The sequence below is a fragment of the Pongo abelii genome, chromosome 13 (genome assembly GCF_028885655.2).
Source record: "Pongo abelii isolate AG06213 chromosome 13, NHGRI_mPonAbe1-v2.0_pri, whole genome shotgun sequence".
NCBI classification, from domain to species: Eukaryota; Metazoa; Chordata; class Mammalia; order Primates; family Hominidae; genus Pongo; species Pongo abelii.
The window spans coordinates 111,819,552-111,841,658 of record NC_071998.2 but is presented as its reverse complement, the minus strand read 5'-3'; the positions used below and the strand labels follow the sequence as shown (position 1 = coordinate 111,841,658).

At 45.5% G+C, this 22,107-nt stretch overlaps 1 protein-coding gene and 1 long non-coding RNA gene across 6 annotated transcripts in view; one reads left to right on the top strand and one right to left on the bottom strand.

Moving 5' to 3' along the window:
* Positions 1–10,127: 10,127 nt before the first annotated feature.
* LOC129048008 (uncharacterized) lies at positions 10,128–15,205 on the bottom strand. Its single transcript, XR_008509982.2, has 5 exons — positions 14,853–15,205; positions 13,459–13,583; positions 12,369–12,465; positions 11,140–11,273; positions 10,128–10,397 (listed from the first exon to the last, which is right to left on the bottom strand). It is a non-coding gene; the product is annotated as an uncharacterized LOC129048008 (long non-coding RNA).
* A 206-nt stretch (positions 15,206–15,411) lies between these two features.
* The window catches only part of CDK5RAP2 (CDK5 regulatory subunit associated protein 2), a 184,289-nt gene continuing 177,593 nt past the window's right edge, over positions 15,412–22,107 (top strand). For 3 of the 5 annotated variants that reach the window (XM_009244813.4, XM_054520540.2, XM_002820156.6), the window contains exons 1-2: positions 15,412–15,674; positions 19,837–19,904. In XM_009244813.4, the coding sequence (XP_009243088.4) occupies positions 15,616–15,674; positions 19,837–19,904 (127 nt within the window). In that variant the 5' untranslated portion in view covers positions 15,412–15,615. The remainder of the gene's footprint in view (positions 15,675–19,836; positions 19,905–22,107) is intronic. The other 2 variants (XM_054520542.2, XM_054520541.2) reach the window with 2 other exon arrangements.

The following is a 22,107-nucleotide window of genomic DNA, read 5'->3' as shown; positions in this document are numbered from 1 at the left end:
AGTTTAAGATCAGCATGGCCCAACATGGCGAAACCCTGTCTCCACTAAAAATACAAAAAAAAATGGCCTGGCATGGTGGCGAACGCCTGTAATCCCAGCTACTCGGGAGGCTGAGGCAGGAGAATCATTTGAACCCAGGAGATGGAGGCTGCAGTGAGCTGAGATTGCGCCACTGCACTCTAGCCTGGGCAACAGAGCAAAACCCTGTCTCAAAAAAAAAAAAAGAAATATATATTTTGGTCTTTGTCTAGCTCCTAGCTTTTGTACAAATTTCTAAATGATAAGAGCTGTAGTAGCATCTTATGTTATATTTGGTTTTTGTTCCTGGCTCTTGTAATAGGTCCAGGGTGATAAAGGTGAAAGGAACAATTTTTGTTACTTATAATAAGCCCCTGTTGACCACACCTGAGTTAATGAAGTGACTTTGGAAAAGCCCCTCAAGATGAGGGTGCTGGTTGCCAGAGGAATCAACTGTATGTTTGGAAGAGTGAAACGTTTAGCCCAGGAAGTATTTTTTTCGTTTGTTTTTAGAGAGGGTCTCACTCTGTTGCCCAGGCAGGAGTGCAATGGTGTGACCTTGGCTCACTGCAGCCTTGACCTCCCAGGCACAAGTGTTCCTCCCGCCTCAGCTTCCTGAGTAGCTGGGACTACAAGTGGACAGACTATAAGTGGACACCAGTACACCCAAATAATTTTTAATTTTTTTTAGAGACAGATTCTTGCTATGCTGCTAGGGTTGGTCTTGAACTCCTGAGCTCAAGCGATCCTCCTGCCTTGGCCTCCAAAAGTGCTGGGATTATAGGCATGAGCCACTGTGCCCAGCTAAGGCCAGAAGGTCCAGGCTGCAGTAAGTCATGATCTTGTCACTGCACTCCAGCCTGGGCAACAGAGTGAGGCCCTGTCTCTCTCTCTCTGTCTCACACACACACACACACAGACACACACACACACCCCTCACTATATGTTAGTAAATGAGTAAGTGAATCAGCTGTATGACAGTTTCTACACTCATAAGTACAATAAAGATGTGTAAGTATACTGCAGTCTGCAGGCTTTGAATTAGTGCAAACTTAAACCGAAATCCCAATAAACTGTTATTTTGGAAAGCATCAAGTCACTTGTAAGTAGGGATGTTTGTGAGTGACCCCGGGAACAGACAGCACAAACTTCCCTTCGATGGAATGGTGCTGATGAAGCTCATTCCTTCGGTGTAGAGAGAGATCACGCCCACAGACCTGACTGCATGTCCTCAAACACTGCGGCCTGTGCTGACTGAGTAGGAAGCAAACGTAGTCCAATATATGGATGTTTTTGGTGCCCTCCCCTTCCTGCCTTTTTCACTAGCCTGAAGAACCAACAGGCTTCATCTCAGCTTTTTAATTTCACTAAAAACATTTTCTAAATGAGCCATTGTTATCTTTAATCACCATGGCTAGGGGGGATTATCCAGCCTCATTTGAAGAAGCTATTTTTTGCAGAGATGAGATCCTTCCAGACAAGGATAAAGACATTAATATTGTCTATTAAGATTCTGCTTTAGTCAAGATAATAATTTTAGGGTAATTAAGCAAATTGTATAGACTCCAATGGGCCATTAATCCCCAGTGGAATTGTCTGAAATGGAGAGGCCTTTAAATTTGGAAACAAGGAATTTGGCAACAGTTACATTTTGAATTTCCTTCAGTTAAAATGAAAAGGTTTCAATGTTAACAGGTACTGTCCTGGGTAAAGAATTTTATTTATTTACAATCTGTATCTCAACTTTTTGTATTAAAAGGTAGAGATCATTAAACCTTTAAATTAAGAATGAAAGTATCAGTTAAGTATACTAAGGAGGAAGCAGAAACATACCAGAAAACCTAGGCTAAAGGCTAAGTTAGCAATTGGCACCCAGTTTAGCTATGAGCTGCCCAACAACCAACAACATAGATTATTTACCTGTATTACTGTCTAATTAAAAGGTGCATACTGGAACATCAACATAAAATCTATTTTTCTTGGTTCTAAAAGATAATAGCTTACAGTACAAAAAGCATCAGCTTTGAAAGTGATATGGACAGGAGACAGGGAAATACTGACTAGAAGAGGGCGGTCCCTGGCAAAGGCCCCACCCTCAAGCCTGGAGATCTGCAGCCCTAAGTGGGAACGGGCATTTCTGTTTTCGCGCCCAAAAAGTTGCCTTTTTGTCTACCACACCCCCTATCCTGTACCCATATAAACCCCGAACTCCAGGCTCCAGAAGCAGACAAGCAGGTGAGGAGATGAGATAGGCAGAGGAACAAAGGAATGATGCAGCAGAGAAAGAGAGATGAGGAGGAACATCCGAATGCCCAGAGGAGTTTGGCTGGGGGTGGTCAGAGAGGTGTTCGGCCACTGGATGGGCAGGCTCCAGGGGAATATCATCTTCCTATTCCATCCCCCCTTCCAGCTCCCCATCCATCCCTCTAAAAACCACCTCCACCACTCAATAAAACCCCACATTCATCCTTCAAGCCCGTGTGTGAACTGATTCTTAGAGGATGTTAGGCAAGAGCTCACAATACAGAAAGCTATCACACTGGCCTTCTGCCTTTGTGAAAAGGCAGAGGGTCCACTGAGCTGGTTAACACTCAAGCCGTCCACGGATAGGAGGGCTAAAAGGGCACAGTGTAACACATGCCCACTTGGGCTCCTGCAACTGTCTGTCTGTGTGCTCCCCCTTCCCTCCGGGGTTTGAGCAGCGGCAGTGACCAAACAGGCGAGCCACACTTGCCTTCACACGTCCTGCGAGAGGGATCAGGGAACTCTCCCATTTCAAAAGCAGAGAGATATGGGTTCTAGTGCAGGCCTCACAACTGTAGGATCTGGGGCAAGTTAACAGATGGCTCTTCGTTTTGTTGCCATTACCTATAAAAGTAATAACTTTTTAGTTATTACTAAACATGGGGTTTCGCCATGTCGCTCAGGCTGTTCTTGATGCTGACCTCTTAGGGTTGCAGCGAGGTTAAGTGAAAACCTTATGTGGAGCATCGCAGCACATGCAAGGTCTATAATGAATAGTTCGCTTCCTCTCTCCCTATTATTTAAGAGGTCTTTAGGCTGGGTGCGGTGGCTCATGCCTGTAATCCCAGCACTTTGGGAGGCCAAGGCAGGTGGATCACAAGGTCAGGAGTTCAAGACCAGCCTGGTCAAGATGGTGAAACCCTGTCTCTACTGAAAATACAAAAATGAGCTGGGTGTGGTGATAATGTGCCTGTAATACCAGCTACCCGGGAGGCTGAGGCAGGAGAATCACTTGAACCCGGGAGGCAGAGGTTGCAGTGAGCCGAGATCGTGCCATTGCACTCCAGCCTGAGCGACAAGAGAGAAACTCTGTCTTAAAAAAAAAAGAGGTTTTTAATAAAAACTTTACAAAAAATGCAATGTTTTTCTATCTCTAGTGAGTGGAGAATTGGATCAGGTACCAGCTGGTTTGCTTCCTGACTAGAAAACCAATCTACAACCCAGTATTTGAGTAAGGCTACTCTTGGATTTTGGGTATACTTAAATGAAATGAGACACCTCCCTAAGTTGAATTGCTGCTGTTTCTGCGTTTTCAGTGAGTGGTCTGTGGCCAGGACGGCATCCACAGGAGGCTGAAAGAAGCAAAGTGACATGTTGTTGGCATTCTATGGTTCCACAGGGATCCATGAAGAAATGCCATATTTGCCTATGGGAAATGGGTGGGAAGTTGGTATTGTGAAGTGAGGAGAGCACAGGCCTGGAAGTCTGCCCATTTTGGGTCTATTTTTGCTCTGCTATGCACTTGTAGAGTGAACTTGGGCAGGCTGCTGAATCCATTTGGATCTCAGTTTTTCCACTGGTAAATCCAAGAAGTTTAGTTAAATGTTCTCTGTGCGACCTTTTTAATTCTTGTATTCTATTCGGTGGAAAGATAAGGGTGTTCACAGTGAGATAATTAATTCTGGTTAAGATTAATTAATTAATTCTTTCCTCAGTATTTATTAAACACCTATTATCTGCCAGGCACTATAATAGACCAGAGGGTATAGAATTAAAAGTTCCTGCTCTCCAAAGCAGCCAGACACAAGAGTATGTACTGTATGATTCCAGTCCTAAGAAACTGTTGAAAGACAAATCTTGGCTGGGCATGGTGGCTCATGCCTGTAATCCTAGTACTTTGGGAGGCTAAGACTGGAGAATAGCTTGAGTCCAGGAGTTTGAGACCAGCCTGGGTGACATGGCGAAATACTGTCCGTACAAAAAATACTAAAATTAGCTGGGTGTGGTGGCATATGCCTGTAGTACCAGCCACTCGGGAGGCTGAGGCAGGAAGATTGCTGGAGCCCAGGAGGTTGAGGCTGCAGTGAGCTGTGATTGCACCACTGCACTCTAGCTTGGGTGACAGAGGGAGACCCTGTCTCAAAACAAAAACAAAAAAACAAAAAACAAAGGAAAGAAAGAAAAAAACAATTTTTTTGTTGTTGTTTTGATACGGCATCTCACTCTGTTGCCCAGGCTGGATGGAGGGCAGTGGCGTGATCTTAGCTCACTGCAACCTCTGCCTCCCAGGTTCAAAGGATCCTCCTGCCTCAGCTTCCTGAGTAGCTGGGACTACAGGTATGTGCCACTATGCCCAGCTGATTTTTGTATGTTTAGTAGAGATGGGGTTTCACCATGTCACCTGGGCTGGTCTTGAACTCCTGGCCTCATGTGATCTACCCGCCTTGGCCTCCCAAAGTGCTGGGATTACAGGCATGAGCCATCGCGGCCACCTCATGCCCCACTAATTTTTAATTTTTTCTTTGTTGAGATGAGGACTCCCTGTATTGAGTAGGCTGGTCTCGAACTCCTGGGCTTAAGCAATCCTCCTGCTTTGGCCTCCCAAAGTTTTGGTATTATAGGTCAGAGCCACCATGACCAGCCCAAAAAGACAAATCTTTAATGAGGAAAAATAGAACAGTGAGGCCGGGTGTGGTGGCTCATGCCTGTAATCCAAGCACTTTGGGAGGCTGAGGTGGGTAGATCACCTGAGGTCAGGAGTTTGAGACGAGCTTGGCCAGTGTGGTGAAACTCTGTCTCTACTTAAAAATACAAAAATCAGCTGGGCTTGGTGGCGTACGCTTGTAATTCCAGCTACTCAGGAAGCTGAGGCAGAATTATTGAACCCAGGAGGCAGAGGTTGCAGTGAGTCGAGATCGCGCCATTGCACTCCACCTTGTGCGACAAGAACGAAACTCTGTCTCAAAAAAAAAAAAAAAAAGAGGCTGGGCGTGGTGGCTCACTCCTGTAATCCCAGCGCTTTGGGAGGCCGAGGCGGGCAGATCACGAGGTCAGGAGATCGAGACCATCCTGTCTAAAACAGTGAAACCCTGTCTCTACTAAAAAACACAAAAAATTATCTGGGCGTGGTGGCAGCGCCTGTAGTCCCAGCTACTTGGGAGGCTGAGGCAGGAGAATGGCGTGAACCCAGGAGGCGGAGCTTGCAGTGAGGGGAGATCGTGCTACTGCACTCCAGCCTGGGCGACAGAGTGAGACTCCGTCTCAAAAAATAAAAAATAACAGTGATTTCCTGAGGGGGAAGGCAGATTGACTTGGACCGTATCACCAAGGAACCTTGTGGGGTGATGGAAATGTTTCACATCTATGCTAATACAGTAACCACTAGCCCCATGTGACTATTTAAATTTTAATTAAGATAAACATTTTAAAAATTCAATTTCTCAGTCACATAGCTACATTTCCAGGGTTCAACAGCCACGAGTGACTAGTGGCTATTGTATTGGACAGTGCAGATTTAGAATACTGTATTTCCATCATCCAAGAAAGTTCTGCTGGAGAGCCGTGTTCTATCTCTCTCTCTCTTTCCTTTTTTTGAGACAGGATCTTGCTCTCTTGCCCAGCCTGGAATGCAGTGGTATGATCTCAGCTCACTGCAACCTCCACCTCCTGGGTTCAAGAAGTGATTCTCCTATCTCAGCCTCTGGAGTAGCTGGGATTACAGGCACACACCACCATGCCCAGCTAATTTTTGTATTTTTAGTAGAGATGGGATTTCACCACGTTGGCCAGGCTGGTCTTGAACTCCTGGCCTCAAGTGATCTGCCCACCTCAGCCTCCCAAAGTGCTAGGGTTATAGGCATGAGCCACCGCACCCAGTCTGCTGTTCTGTATCTCTTGATTGTGATGATGGCTACATGAGTATGTAAGTTTGCCAAAACTCACCAGAATGTATACTTGAAGTAGGTACACCTATTTTGTGTAAATTCTATCTCAATAAAGTTGATTTAAAATATTAACATTGGCCAGGTGTAGTGGCTCACGCCTGTAATTCCAGCACTTTGGGAGGCCAAGGTGAGCAGATCACCCGGGTTGGGAGTTCAAGACCAGTCTAGCCAATATGGTGAAACCCTGTCTCTACTAAAAATACAAAAATTAGCTGGGCATGGTGGTGCGCACCTGTAGTCCCAGCTACTTGGGAGACTGAAGCAGGAGAATTACTTGAACCTGGGAGGTGGAGGTTGCAGTGAGCCGAGATCGTGCCACTGCACTCCAGCCTGGGCTACAAGAGTGAAATTCTGTCTCAAAAAATAAAATGAAATGAAAATAAAATATTGGCATTGCCTCTCCTAGCCTCAAGGAGTTCACACTGTGGCAGCCAAGTTAACAATTACAGACCTAAATGTCACAATGATGATAAGCTCAGGGTATTCTGGGAGTCCAGAGGTGGGACATCTAGCCATACTGGGTCCCAAAACTTTCTCTTAAACTGTCGTTTAGAGGACCCTAGGACTCAAAGAGAAGGGGAAGGAAGTATATTTTAGACTCCAAGAGTCACTGGCATGTATAGTTCTTTAGTGTGAATTAGAAAAAAGGCATCCCTGCTTTGGGATAAACTCACAGCTTGTCCAGCACAGCACGGACTCAATTTCAGCCTCCACTCCTCCTTTGGGTGGATATGCTTGTGTAGGGCACAGCCTGTGCAGTGTACTTCGTGGCATGTCACACAGACAGGAGGACACATGCAAGGAAAAGGGGACTGTCATTTATCCCTTTAAGGAAGGAGGCACTGCAGCTGCCGCAAGTGTCGTGTTCATCCTTCTCTAGATCCTGCTCTGTGCTCTCAATGTGAATTCACTGCATTTAAGGGAGATGCAAAGTTTACCGTCCCCTCCTACAAGTCACAAGACATTAAGTACTTCTTTTAATCTGCAAAATGTCCAGACAGTTGATTAATTCAATTATCCTTCTCTGCCTAGAGCTATCGCTGCTTTACATATTCAATGTGCAGTTGGAGAGGGTGCTTGAAAGCACTCTCTGGCATCCTAGGATAATTTTTCCAGCAGCTTTTAGATCTCTGTTAGCCAGACCCTGGATTTAAGTGGGTGGGGATGTGGCCATCATACTGAGGATGATCAATTTAGGTAGGAGATCTTGGCGTGGGACATATCTCTGGCTCCTGCAAGTTTCAAAACCTTAGGAGCCAGCTTTTGTGAATCAGGAAATGGAGGTCCAAGCTCCTCTCTGTCACTAGCTTGCTGTGCGACTTTGGGAAAATTGGTTCATGTCTCTGAGCCTCAATTTCCTTATCAGTAGAAGAATGATAACAAACTTGTCTCAGAGCCGTTGTGAGGTAGAATCAAGGGATGAAGAATGTGACATGGGCTTTTTAAATAGTTGCATCAAGTAGGGATTTTATTTGATCTCTGTGGGCCTTCAAACATGAGGAGCTAGTGCACATAATAGTATGTACAGGTTTTTATCCTGCTTTTGCAGGGCATAGGTCTTACTTGTAAAACAACCTTCCCCAACTGCTCAATCAGAATGACTCAATCCCTTCTGCGATCCTAGAATCTCACTGTTCTTTTTCTTTCTTTTTTTTTTTGAGATAGAGTCCTGCTCTGTCGCCAGGCTGGAGTGCAGTGGTGCGATCTCTGCTCACTGCAACCTCCACCTCCCAGGTTCAAGCGATTCCCCTACCTCAGCCTCCCGAGTAGCTGGGACTACAGGCACGCGTCACCACACCTGGCTAATTTTTTTTGTATTTTAGTAGAGACGGGGTTTCTCCATGTTGGCCAGGATGGTCTCGATCTCCTGACCTTGTGATCCACCTGCCTCGGCCTCCCAAAGTGCTGGGATTACAGGCATGAGCCACTGTGCCCAGCCCTGTTATCTTTCTTATATCAACAAAGTATTTAAAATGTTTTGCTTTGTTTCATAATTATGGATGTGCATTTTCACCAGCTTCTTGAGGACAGGTATTCAGTGAAAGGCACTATGGCCTAGTGGTTAAGAACATGGGCTTTTGGATGAATTCTGGGTTCAAATCCCATCTCCACAACTGAGCTACTTGGATGGTGTCGGGGCAAAACTTTCCATTAACCTGTCTGGTTCAGTACCTGAGGGTTCTGTGAATTAAATGGACAAAAGACAGATTAACAGGAGAAAAGGCATATTAATTTTTATTAATAGTTATGTGCACAAGAGTTCATAGAAAAGAAGTGAAACTCAAATAAGTGGTTAGGCTCAAGGGCTTTTACTCCATTATAACAAAAGAAGGGAGTGTTGAGCTTCAAGGCTGATAAATCATGGGGAAGTGATTAGGGAATATATGGGGGAAACTAATGGTAGACAGGGAGGAGGCACATCTTCACAAAGGGGAATTTATGTCCTGCTTCAGGGTAGAAAAGGAGAAGGCAGAAAATTCTTTCTGCATCTGTTGATTCTCAATTGTCTTCAGCTCAAAATAATCCTTATGCAAAAGGGGCATATGTTGGGATGGCATATTTTGATCCCCTTCAATGGCCAGGCAACTCTTTCTTCTCTTTGTACTTCAGTTTTGTCAACCATAAAGTTGGAGCATAATCAGTTCTTGTTTCATAAGGTTATTGTGAGGATTGAATGCAAAGTATATAACACAGTACCTGGCACATAGAAAGAGCTTAATAGATGGTAGCTAATTTTAGTTATTCATGGAACATCACAGCTGAAGGGGCATCAATGTTGTAGTGTAATGCACTCAGCATACAGATAAGAAAATAGGCCCAGAAAGTCGAACTGGGAGGTTGGTATTAACCTTATATCACGTTGATGTGTGTTACCATCCCTAGTCCAATAATCTATATTCTATTCCTTTGATATTTGGTATTTCTCATTCCACTTTCCATCTTGAGAAAAAGTCAGGACTTGGAGTTAATTTGACAAACTGGCATCGAGCATCTACTATGTGCACAGCCTTGGGCTACATGTTGGGCCCAGAAGGCATCACTGGCTTGATCACCCTGCTCTTCAGAGAAGGCAGTGGGTACTAATTGAGAACTGGTCCTAATAAGGACTGCTGGTGTTGAGGGTTGGTTGGTAAGAGGTCTTGGGAGCAAGGGGGCAGATGCGTGTCCCAGAAATACTGCCAACTGTGGGACCAGACAGGCATGGGTTTGCATCTCAGCATGGCCATGGTTTAGAAGGGCAGCTTGGGCCGGGCACAGTGGCTCATGCCTGTAATCCCAGCACTTTGGGAGGCCGAGGTGGGCAGATCACGAGGTCAAGAGATTGAGACCATCCTGGCCAACATGGTGAAACCCTGTCTCTACTAAAAATACAAAAATTAGCTGGGTGTGGTTGTGTGCGCCTGTAGTCCCAGCTACTTGGGAGGCTGAGGCAGGAGAATTGCTTGAACCCAGGAGGCGGAGGTTGCAGTGAGTCGAGATCGCGCCACTGCACTGGGGACAGAGCAAGACTCTGTCTGAAAAAAAAAAAAAAAAAAAAAAAAGAAAAGGCAGCTTGGCCAAATCTAGGACAGTTTGTGCAACAACTAATGATAGTAATGGATTATAACACATAAAATAAACCAATATCCATGACTCCATAATGACGTAAATCAAGAATTGAATAAATGAATAAATGGGGGAGAAGAGAAAGCTCTTCCTTACTTACAGTAGAATTCCAATAAATATAGAAAGGATAATGAAAATAGAAAATCACCAATTGGCAAATACTACTGTGAAAATTGTTTTGGGTAAGAATTATCAATAGATGCTAAAATTAGTGGGTGAAAGTATACAAATTGAATACACAGCTTCAAATATCTTTCCACAAGATTAGTATTAATTACAAAAGGAAAAACAGTAATTTTATTGCAGACACCACCTTAGTCAAGAAATAAGCGTTAACATCACTCATTAATGAGACATATTAACATTCTGTGCCTCCTGATATGCAACCAAGGAAGCGTATGTCACTTTTGTGGTATTCTTGCCAAAAGCACACAACCTGGGTTCAGCATGGTGGCTCACATCTGTAATCCCAGGGCTTTGGGAGGCTGAGGCTGGAGGAGCACTTGAGCCCAGGAGTTAGGGGCGGCAGTGAGCCGTGATGGTGCCACTGCACTTCAGCCTTGGTGACAGAGTGAGACTCTGTCTCTGAAAAAAAAAGTGCATAACTTGAATTTGATCCTGAGAAAACACCACACAAACCCAAATTGAAGAACATTCTACCAAATAACTGGCAACAACATTTAGAAAGTGCCAATGCTGGCTGGGCGCAGTGGCTCACACCTGTAATCCCATTACTTTGGGAGGCTGAGATGGGCAGATTATCTGGGTCAGGAGTTCAAGACCAGCCTGGCCAACATGGTAAAACTCCATCTCTACAAAAATACCAAAATTAGCCGGGCATGGCGGTGCATGCCTTGTATTCCTAGCTACTTGGGAGGATGAGGTGGGAGGATCACTTGAACCTGGGAGGCAGAGGTTGCAGTGAGCTGAGATTGTGCCACTGGACCCCAGCCTAGGTGACAGAGTGAGACTGTGTCTTAAAAACAAAAACAAAAACAAAAAAACAAAAGCATGTCAATGCCATGAAAGACAGAACTGTCAGAGACTGGATGAGAGTAAGGAGATGTAACAAGTAAATGGAATGTGGAATATTGGACTGGATCCCGGACCAGCAAAAGGGAATTAATGGGAAAATATTAAGTTTAAATAAGATCTGTAATAAGTAGTATTGTATCAATGTAATTTCTCATTTTTGACAATTGTGCTATGGTTGTGGAAGATGTTAATATTTTAGAAATTCTTTGTACTATTTTTGCAACTTTTTTCTAAGTTTGAAATTATTTCCAAATAAAAAGCTAAGAAAGAAGGAAAGAAAAAAAAGTGTGACCTTTGGGAAATCTCTGCCCCTCTCTGAGTCTTTAGTTTCTTCTGTAGAGTAGGGCGATCACCCCAATTCACTTCACAGCATCATGAGGATAAAATGGAAGAGTGCAAAGTAGCAGCATTGCGTATATATTGATCCTATAAAAAGTTATTCTTGCTGTTAGTAATGGCAGTTCAAGTGTCTTGATCTGTTAAAGCTTCAGGAGGGTTCTACCCAAATGAAAAACATCTGACTACAAGCTACTTCCTCCCAGCCATTTGATATGACCTTGTCTGAGGAAATAATAATGCCAGCTTTGTGGCTGGGTGGCTGTTGTCAAGGAGATAGCCCCAGATAGCCCAAACAGCTGGTGGTAGTGACGTCACCTCTAGGCTTGGCAGAAAGATCATGGTGAGACAGAGACAGGACAAAGGCCTCTGTCTCTGACCATGAAACCACTACAGTAGCAGGAAAACCAACTTCCAAATAGCCTTTCCTTTGTGCAATTGATTCTATTTTCAGTTTCTAGGTTCACTAAAGGGTTTAGCACGCAACCCAGGGACATGGTCATGCTGAACAAAGCAATGGACAAATCATAATGAGAGCTCCTAGGCTGGGCGCGATGGCTCATGTCTATAACCCCAGTACTTTCTGAGGCTGAGGTGGGAGGATCACCTGAGCCTGGGAGGTGGAGGCTGCAGTGAGCTATGATCACTCTTATTGCACTCCAGCCTGGTTGACAAAGCAAGACCCTGTTTCCAAAAAAAAAAATTAAATAAATTTAAAAAACAACTGAACTCCTCACAGGTTCTTTCTTCTTCAATAATGTCCAAGGTATTCAATTAGATGAGGCAACCATGTGAACTCAGCATTGTCCTCCCCATTTTACACATGGGAAAATCGAGGTGTAGCAAGGGGAAGGAACCCCAGGTTACAGAATAAATGAGAGGAGTTTCCAGAGTCAGAATCCAGGTGTCCAGACTTCCAGTTCTGTAAACTGCCCACACTAAGATTCACCTCTTAGCCACTTTGAAGCAGTTTCCCAAGGAGTAAAGTCTGGTGAACACAACCCTTAAATACTGTTGTCTGGATGTAGACCTCACCTCTTAATACTAAATTCTAAAGCAAAAGAGAAACCCAAATGGGGATGACAGGCTGCCTGAAAAATCAAGGTGTTGGAATTCAAAGGGACCTGGTCTCAATTCCAGCTCTGGCACTTACCAGCTGTAGGACCTTCAGTAAGTAGTTTTTACCTTTTGCAGCCTCAGTCTTCTCAATTGTAAGTCAGATAGCAGCGCCTCCTGCAGAAGGTTGTTGGGAGGGTTAAATGAGGTGGTGCATGTAATATGCCTGGAACAAGTGACATATAAGACATGCTCAAAATGTATAAGTTCTCTTCCTTGTTTATATTCTCAAGAGTTTTCATTGGCTGGAGATGCAAAGTTAGTTCCTTCATGTGGGAAGTGTTAGCCTCCCTCCCCAAGAGAGAGTTGGCTGTATGTTAGTAGCTTTGAAATAAACACAGAAGTTGGGCACAGTGGCTCACACCTGTAATCCCAGCACTTTGGGAGGCCGAGGTAGGTGGATCACCTGAGGTCAGGAGTTCGAGGCCAGCCTGGCCAACATGGTGAAACCCCGTCTCTACTAAAAATACGAAAATTAGCTGGGCGTGGTGGCAGGTGCCTGTAATCCCAGCTACTTGGGAGGCTGAGGTGGGAGAATCGCTTGAACCCAGGAGGTTGCAGTGAGCTGAGATTGTGTCACTGTATTCCAGCCTGGGCAACAGAGCAAGACTCCATCTCAAAAAAAAAAAAAAAAAAAAAAAAAAAAAGAAATGTAGAAATCACCTCCAGAGCAGTAACATCCTGAGAGACCCTGAGAGGTTCAGCCCTCTCATTTAACAGATGTAGAAGCTGAGGTCCACAGAGAAGCGATGGGCCAGGCCGGGCGGGGTGGCTCATGACTGTAATCCCAGCACTTTGGGAGGCTGAGGTGGGTGGATCACCTGAGGTCAGGAGTTCGAGACCAACCTGACCAAGATGGACAAACCCTGCCTCTACTAAAAATACAAAACTAGCCGGACGTAGCGGTGCATGCCTATAATTCCAGCTACTTGAGAGGCTGAGGCAGAAGAATCGCTTGAACCTGGGAGGCAGAGGTTGCGGTGAACCAAAATCATGCCATTTACACTCCAGCCTGGGCAACAAGAGCAAAACTCCATCTCAAAAAAAAAAAAAAAGTGATCTGCCAAAGATCACAGGGTTGGTGGCAGAGCCAGGGTGGGAATCCTGACACCCCAACTTCCCTGCTTTTGGACACACCTATCTCATGGGTTGAACTTACTGGCAAGGAGTATTGGTTCCTGGGCTTCAAGGACTGCCCCTTTCCTGAGGCAGTGCACCAGGTGTGCTAAGCTCTCCCTCTTTTTCATGCTTTCATCATTGCTAATTCTGGGTGTGGTTGAAGATCTAGGGAAAGAAGGGAGACAGGCAAAGAATCGTGGGCTTTGGAAGCCTCACTAAAGCCGAGAGAGAGAGAAAGAGAGAGAATGAATATGAATCTGGGATACACAGAATTACTATTGACTGAGCTCCTAAAAGTATCTCTGATTATTCTCACAAACATCTTGCAGGATAGGTATTGGCTTTATTTCCAGACTGATCGATTGAATCATTCATTCATTTAACATACATTTTCAAATAGCTGCTGAGTGGCAGACATAGTGCTAGGTGTTGAGGATATAGCAGTGAACAATTCAGAATGTAGTCCCTGCCCCATGCAGCTTCCAGTCTAGTGCAAAGAAAGACATTTAAAAAATGATTTTACACACACACACACACACACACACACACACAATTGCAAAATATGGTAAGTGCCACAAAGGAATAATTTGCATTGCTAGGAATACAAGAAGTGGCTTGATTTAGATTAAATGACTAGGGAAGGCTTCTTTTGAAAAGTATCAATAATTGGTTAATTACTTAACTGAAGAATGAGGGCCTGGTGCAGTGGCTCAGGCCTATAACCCCAGCACTTTGGGAGGCCAAGGTGGGAGGATTGCTTGAGGCCAGGAGTTCAAGACCAGCCTGGGCAACATAGTGAGACCCTGTCTCTATTTAAAACAAAACAAAACAAAAAGAATGAGGAAACTGAGGGTGAAAGGGGAATTGTTCAGGATTACTGGGAAAGTCACTATCTATCCACTTAGCAACCATTTCAAGTTATTTTCATCTGGCGCTCTCCCAAGGGCCTGCAGAGGAAGGAGCAACACTGAGTTGAGGACGGGAAGGTTGATTTCGTTGCTTAAGCTCTGCCAAGATTATCTAAGTGTTTGGTGATTGCTATGTGCTTTAAGAAAGGCAGCCAAGGGGCCGGTGCTGTGGCTCATGCCTGTAATCCCAGCACTTTGGGAGGCCGGGGCGGGCAGGTCACGAGGTCGAGAGATTGAGACCATCCTGGCCAACATGGTGAAACCCCGTCTCTACTAAAGATACAAAAATTACCCGGGTGTGGTGACGCGAGAGTGAGGCAGGTGAATCGCTTAAACCCGGGAGGTGAAGGTTGCAGTGAGCTGAGATCGCGCCACTGCACTCCAGCCTGGCGACAGAGGCACCATCTCAAAAAAAAAAAAAAAAAAAAAAATAAAGGCAGCCAGGGTTATGCAGAGAGCCCTCATCTAATTGGCAGGAGCCACGAACCCGTGTTCCAGTTGAAAGACATTGTCAATACTTAATTACTTTGGGAGAGTCCTTTCCTCTTGCTGGCCCTCAGTTTTCTGACCACAGGTGCCTTTGAGTCCTAATGGTAATAAAAGACCAATAGGTGAGAGACTGGAGTTGGGAGTGCTGTTGACCACTGGCTCGTGGGAATGAGTTATTTGCTTCAAACTAAGTCTGCAAATTACTGTTTGCCTTGAGATTCCGCACGTAGGATTTTTCCAAAGCAAGGCAGCACTCAGTTATTTGAGTTTCAACTTAAGGTCAAATCTCAAAGTTTTGGGGTCATTATTCTAGAAAAGCAAACACGAGGTTAGGAACTTTGAGGATTCCTGAGGGGCTGTATTCATTTCCATCTCCCGCGTAAATTAACGGACTAGGGCCCGCTTGGCCCTCAACAAAGATGGCACCCGCCCTCGCCTCTCCCTGACTGCCCTCACAAAAAATGGCAGCCGGCCTTTTTTTTCTCTTATTTTTGCTTGCATAAGCAAGGATGCTCTGCCCTTAGTTAAGATGGCACCTATCCCCGCTTCCCTGCCCGTCCTCTGGCGCCAGCCGGTCGGCTTCACTGCGTGCGCCGCGGTGACCCCGCCTTGTTTCCGTAGGAAGAAGCGCCGGGAAAGATGGCGGCGTCTGTGGTTTGAATTCCAGCGGCGCCGCCAGAGTCTGAACAAGAGCCGGGGTGGAGGGGGCGGGGACCCGGGGAGCCCAGCGGGTCGCTACCGCCGGGGGTACTAGTGGCGCCGCCGCCACAGACACCAACACTGCCGCCACCTCTGTATCCATGATGGACTCGGTGTTGGAAGAGGACGTCACCGTCCCCGGGACGCTCAGCGGCTGCAGGTGCGGCCGGGGCATTGGTGGTCGTGGTAACCGGGCCGGGGTTCCAGCTGATGAGATTTCGCTCTAACGCGGCCTTGGGGTTTGCTCTTGAGGGTGTCTGGCCAGGGGCAGTGTGTGGGGTGGGTTCCTTCGGAGAGGGTCTCTGGGGGCCCCACCAGCTGACACTCTTGGGGGCTGGGAGCCCCGACCTGCACCACAGTTGCCTGTAGCATGGCGCCACGTACTTTGTAGAGGGTGTGAAGAACAGGTAAGGGGTTTTCTGAAAGAGTAGGACGAAGGTGGGGCCGCTTGGAGTATCCCGTTAGTGTGGATTGGTGGAGAACAGGGACCTTGAGGGCACCTGATGGTTCATTGTGGTTTGAGGGTTTTTCATTATGGAGAGTGTGGCCTGTATGCCCAGACTTTGCTTTTTGGGTCACGTAGTAGCCACCTAGGAGGCAATGGAGTGCAATGATTAAGAGCCTTGGCTGGAGTTGAACAAAACTGGATTTAAATCCAGCCCTGTAAACTGACTAGCTGTGTGATCTTGGTAAAGTGATTCCACCGGCTTTCCCATCCGTAAAATGGGCTAGTAATATCCACCCAACAGATTTGGGGTGAGGATTAAAAGAGGTGATGCCTGTCGAGCCATTAGCTTGACAGGTGTAGTGCCTGCCACATAATCAGTGCTTAAAAAATGATCTTGTGTTGCCATTAGTGTTATTATTACTGCTGTCATCAAAGGTGATATGAATCAGGGAATAATGGCCAAGAGTGGCCTCCCATGGATCTGCCCCAGGAGACTGTGGGAGTCCCCATTGCTGGTGGAGCTGGGGTCTGGTAGGAAGGCCTAATAGAGCGCTACTGTGCTCCACGGCTGGCCCCTGTGGTTGTCCTGGACTCCTGGTTGGAGAGTGAGTAGAGGGAAGAGGAGGAGAGCCCTGACTGAGAACCTGCACTGTTTATCCAGCTCTACTATGGACAAGCTGCTGCTTTTAGTCAACAGATCCTGATTGAAGGGGTGATCATGGTATTTATTGTGCTAACTGGGACACTTTTAAGAGTGAAAAGGGCCAGGTGCGGTGGCTCACCTGTGTAATCCCAGCCCTTGGGGAGGCCGAGGTGGGCCGATTTCTTGAGCTCAGGAGTGTGAGATCAGCCTGGGCAACGTGGTGAAATCCTATCTCTACAAGAAATACAAAAATTAGCCAGCTGTGGTAGCATGCACTTGAATTCCCGCCCGCTCGGGAGGCTGAGGCAGGAGGATTGCTTGAGCCTGGAAGGTTGATGCTGCAGTGAGCTGTGTTCATGCCACTGCACTGTAGCCTTGGTGACAAAGTGAGACTCTGTCTTAAAAAAAAAAAAAGAAAAGTGAAAATAATTAATATTTATGCCCGGGCAGCAGACATAAATAGGGCCTATCTTGGGTAAACCTGGACAAATGGTTTTTCTGTTTATTGAGAACCTTCATGTATCAGGCACAGACTAAGATGCTTTGCAGTTCCTGTCTAATTGGGTCCCGTGATATCTCATCATGCCCTTTTCTATTTTATGTCCACTGCCCCCAATATATTGGGATTATGGCTTCTCTCCTGTATTGTCCTTTGCACCTCTAATAGTTTTTTATACTACAGTTTGAAAACTATTTTTTATTTATTTATTTTTTTGAGACGGATTCTCGCTGGAGTGCAGTGGTGCGATCTCGGCTCACTGCAACCTCTGCCTCCCGGGTTCAAGCAATTCCCTGCCTGAGCCTCCCGAGTAGCTGGGATTACAGGAGTGCACCACCATGCCTGGCTAATTTTTGTATTTTTAGTAGAGATGGGATTTCACCATGTTGGCCAGGATGGTCTCCATCTCGTGATCTGGTGATCTGCCTGCCTCGGCCTCCCAAAGTGCTAGGATTACAGGTGTGAGCCACCGCGCCCGGCGTGAGAACTAGTTTTTAAATATAAATCTGCTCTCCACAGTCTGCTGCTTTATAGTTTTAATGCTGCTTATTGCTGTTATCATAACTTCCATTATTATTCTCTTAGATAGCCATTCTCATTTCAGTGCTTTTTGGCCAGACACTTGGGTTTTGGGTCCCAGGCCTAGCTGGGTTTCAATCCCAGTTCTGCTACTTAACAACCCCTTGATCTGGGGCAAGTCACTCATCCTCTGTGAACCTCAGTGTTTATCATCTGTAAAAGGGGTTGGTATAAAGCCCTTGGTATAAAGCCTAGGGTTGGCATAAGGATTAAAGTGAGTCTTAAAAAGTTTAGCTCAGTGTCTGACCCAGAGTAACTGGGTGTGTGTGACCTTGGGCTTCTGGACCACTATCTGCAAAAGGTGATGTTTGAACTTGATTTTAGTTTTTAAAATTCAGTTTAGAAAATTGACTTTGTCCTTTTAGTGATGTTTATTGGAGGAAATTGAGAATTATATAACATTAAAAGGGAAGAAAACCTCTCATTTCCCTACTAATGATGATTTTTAATATTTTAGTGTATTTCCTTTGTCTTGTTATATATCTATAGCCCACCTATTTCCAAAACGGACTTGGGGTGACTTCAGTATTTATGTACTGTATATATTTGTTTTCGTAATTGAGGACATATTCTGTTTACGTTTTTTCATTTACCTTTATAGGAGACACTTTTTTTTCAAAAATTTTTTTTTTTTTGAGACAGAGTCTCACTCTATCACCCAGGCTTGAGTGCGGTGGCGTGATCTCAGCTCACTTCAACCTCTGCCTCCCGGATTCAAGTGATTCTCCTGCCTCAGCCTCTCAAGTAACTAGGACTACAGGCACCTGCCACAATGCCCAGCTAATTTTTGTATTTTTATTAGAGGTGGGGTTTTACCATGTTGGCCAGGCTGGTCTCGAACTCCTGATCTCAAGTGATGCACCAGCCTTGGCCTCCCAAAATACTGGGATTATAGGCATGAGTCACTGCACCTGGCCCGGACACATTTTTTTTGTGATCATTTTCTTGATGTTGGAATTTTATGATATTTCCAATTTTTTGCCTGTTTTTGATCTTGAAGGTACATTCCAACTCCAAAGTTTGGTGGTCAGGCAAAATTGTCCTAGGAGCACAATGAATTTGGATTTAGAGGCATGGAAAGAGCAAATTGCCAAGAAGTCAAGCGGAGTTTCCATCAACTCCTACTTTACAGTGTGGGATAGGGAAGTATTCATGGGGGTTGGACATAAAAGACCTGGCTTCTGGACCTGGCTCTCCACAGAACCGCCATGTGACCCTGGCTAAGACAGTAAAATTGTCTGGGCCTTGGGGCCTTCTTTTGAAAAATGTGTGCACCCTCAGGGAATTAGGCAATTCTAATGATGGTAAATCTTTTATAAATTGTAAAGCACTGTAGGTTTCAAGGCAACATGATATTTTGCTCCCATTTGTGGAGTACCCACAATATACTGGTACCTTGCTGTATCTTGTTTAATTGCCAATTACTCTGTGAGGTAGCTGCTGTTCTCCTTTTACAGTTGAAGAAAGTGAGGCTCAGAGAGATACATGGCAGAGCTTAGAATAGATCAGGGTAGTGTCTTTTGTGTCACACCACACCTCCTATTGTGGGTTAGTTTTCTGTCAATGTCTCCAGATCCTCACTGAATGTATTTATGTAATTCAACCAGGACAACTTCTTGGATCAGTGAATTTTGCATTGTTTGACATTCTTAAAACATCTAAATTGGTGTCTGATTCCCAGAGGTGGTGATAGGCATATTAGTAGTCATAATGATAATAGTAACAACAACAATAGTTGCCATTTACTGAACACTTACTATGTGCTTTGTGTTTATATACATGAACGAATTTAATTTTTACAGAGAGGGCATGGTATCCCCATGTACCAGATTAAGAAGGTGAGACTCAGAAACATAAGTATCTTGTACTTGTCACAGTGCCTGTGCCACTAGCACATATTTGGCACACAGAACATTTGATGTATGACTGAATGAATGACATTACTGAAGGTCACTTAGCTATCAAGTGTTGGAGCTGGAACTCAGCCCCAAAGCCTGAGCTCTTAACCTCTGTGTGCTTCATGCCACATAGGTAGCCCAGCTGTGTGCGTCCCTCCTGGCCATGGGATGATTGTCATGTGCAGTCCAGACGGTCTTAGCAGTCTCTGTTGTTCAAACATTAGCTCATCTCTTATCTCATGTGTTCTCTCCTAGTGGCCTTGTTCCCAGTGTACCAGATGACCTGGATGGCATCAACCCCAATGCTGGGTTGGGAAATGGTGGTAAGTACACAAAACCAGGCATTCTCTTGAGTAAAGAACATGGAAAGTAGACATTAGACCATGAGCATCTTGAGCTTTCATATCTCTGGGGCCCAGAGGCTTCCCTGAACTGGCACACAGTAGGTGCTCAGTATTTTTTGTATATATTGATTTGCTCTCCACCTCCTTTCATAAACACTGGACTAGAGGAATTGTTGTCCTTTTGGCCATACTTCATGAGTTTCATTTGTTGCTACTAAAGCTATAGGGATTCAGTGAGCATTTGCTGAACTGAACAACTGCACAGAGGCTGGACATTGAATTGGCGGCTAGGCCAGTGGCTGGAGGCCCAGGAGAGCTGCCATCTGGACTCTAGCATGCCAAGGCCTTCCTGGCAGGCTGCTGGATCCTGTTTGCCGGCTGAGGCCCCGCATTCCTACACGGGCCTGCCCTTTGGAGACAAATAGCTGGTTAGACCACAGGAGACGGCTCTGAGTAAATAAGTAGCGTATTGTGTTTAAGCTGGATTATGAGGAGACTTTGCAGTTTGGGTCTAGCTAAGCATTCTTCATAATTTTTATTTCTGAAAAAAGTGACTGCTTAAGCGTCTCTGTGGGTAGTGCTAGTTTTTGCAAAATATCTCTAAGATATTTTGACTTGTTTTTTTTTTTCTCTTCTCCACAGTGCTGAGATATGTGCAAAAGGAGGGAGATTTTGGAGCAGACAGGAAAAGAGTCCCAAGATTTATTTCTGGAAAATCCCTTAACTTACAGGGCACCTTCATGTTTTCCTGAGGAACATATTAACTTTTACTTTATTTTTACTTTTTATTTTTTTGAGACAGGGTCTTGCCCTGTCACCCAGGCTGGGAGTGCAGAGGTGCGATCATGCATACTGCAGCCTTGATCTCTTGGACTCAAGCGATTCTCCCATCTCACTCTCCCTAGTATCTGGGACTACAGGCGTGTGCCACGACACCTGGCTAATTTTTGTATTTTTTGTAGGACGGTTTTGCCATGTTGCCCAGGCTGGTCTCGAATTCCTGGACTCAAGCGATCCACCTGCCTCAGCTTCCCGAAGGGCTGGGATTACAGGCATGAGCCACTGCACTCATTGGCAGCTTTTACTTTAAATGCAAAATCCAACAAGTCTGATCTGAGATGGAGTCTCGCTCTGTTGCCCAGGCAGGAGTGCAGTGGTGCGATCTCGGCTCACCGCAACCTCCGCCTCGTGGGTTCAAGCAATTCTTCTGCCTCAGCCTCCCTAGTAGCTGGGATTATAGACACGCGCCACCACGCCCAGCTAATTTTTGTATTTTTAGTTGAGACGGAGTTCACCATGTTGGCCAGGCTGGTCTCGAACTTCTGACCTCAGGTGATCCGCCCGCCTCAGCCTCCCAAAGTGCTGGGATTACAGGCATGAGCCACCGTGCCGGGCCAGCCTATTTCTTAATTTAGCCGATAGTATACATTTGCTTCATGCCAGACTCTGGGCTCAGTGCTAAAATTCAACCTCAAACGTGGTTACTGTTAAGCTGAGAAGACAGACAAACCCTTATGAGAAATTGTATGGTCAGTGTCAGGAGCAAAGATGTATCAAGTGCTGTGAGAGGGGATTAAAGGGAGATTTCCTCTGATGTGGAGGTGGGTCAGGCTAGAGTTTCCCAAGAAATTGATATTGGAGCAGAGACCTGAATAAGTCAGATGTAGGTAAGGAAAAAGGAGGGGATGAGCATCCCAGACACAGGTGAGGGCATGGCCTGTTTGAGGAACAGGAAAATAAACTAGCGTGCCCTTCACAGTCTGCCCTGCCTACTCCTTAGCCTCTTTTCTGCTAAGTGGTTTCCAAACACCATGCCCAGTCCCGCCTCTGTGCTTTTGCCTGGGCTGTCTCTCCTTCCTTTTGTTCCTCATCTGCCCAGTGCCTGCTTGCTCCCACTTTAAGACTCAGCTCAAAGCTCACCACCCTTTTTGGCTCTCCCCAGGCTGACTAAGGTGTACTTTCCTCTCTCAACATTGGGTATTTCACTTCATCTCATCTCATTTCATTTATTCCTGTGGGCTACTTTTAAAGTATCGGAATCAGACTAGTTCTCACCCACCTCTACTCCTTCCATCCTACTCCAGACCACCGTGATCTGCGGCCTAGATTATCCCAATATTCTCCTAACTGGTTTCCCTGTTTCTCTCCTAAGCCCCTTACAGTCTGTTCTCAGAAAGGCAGC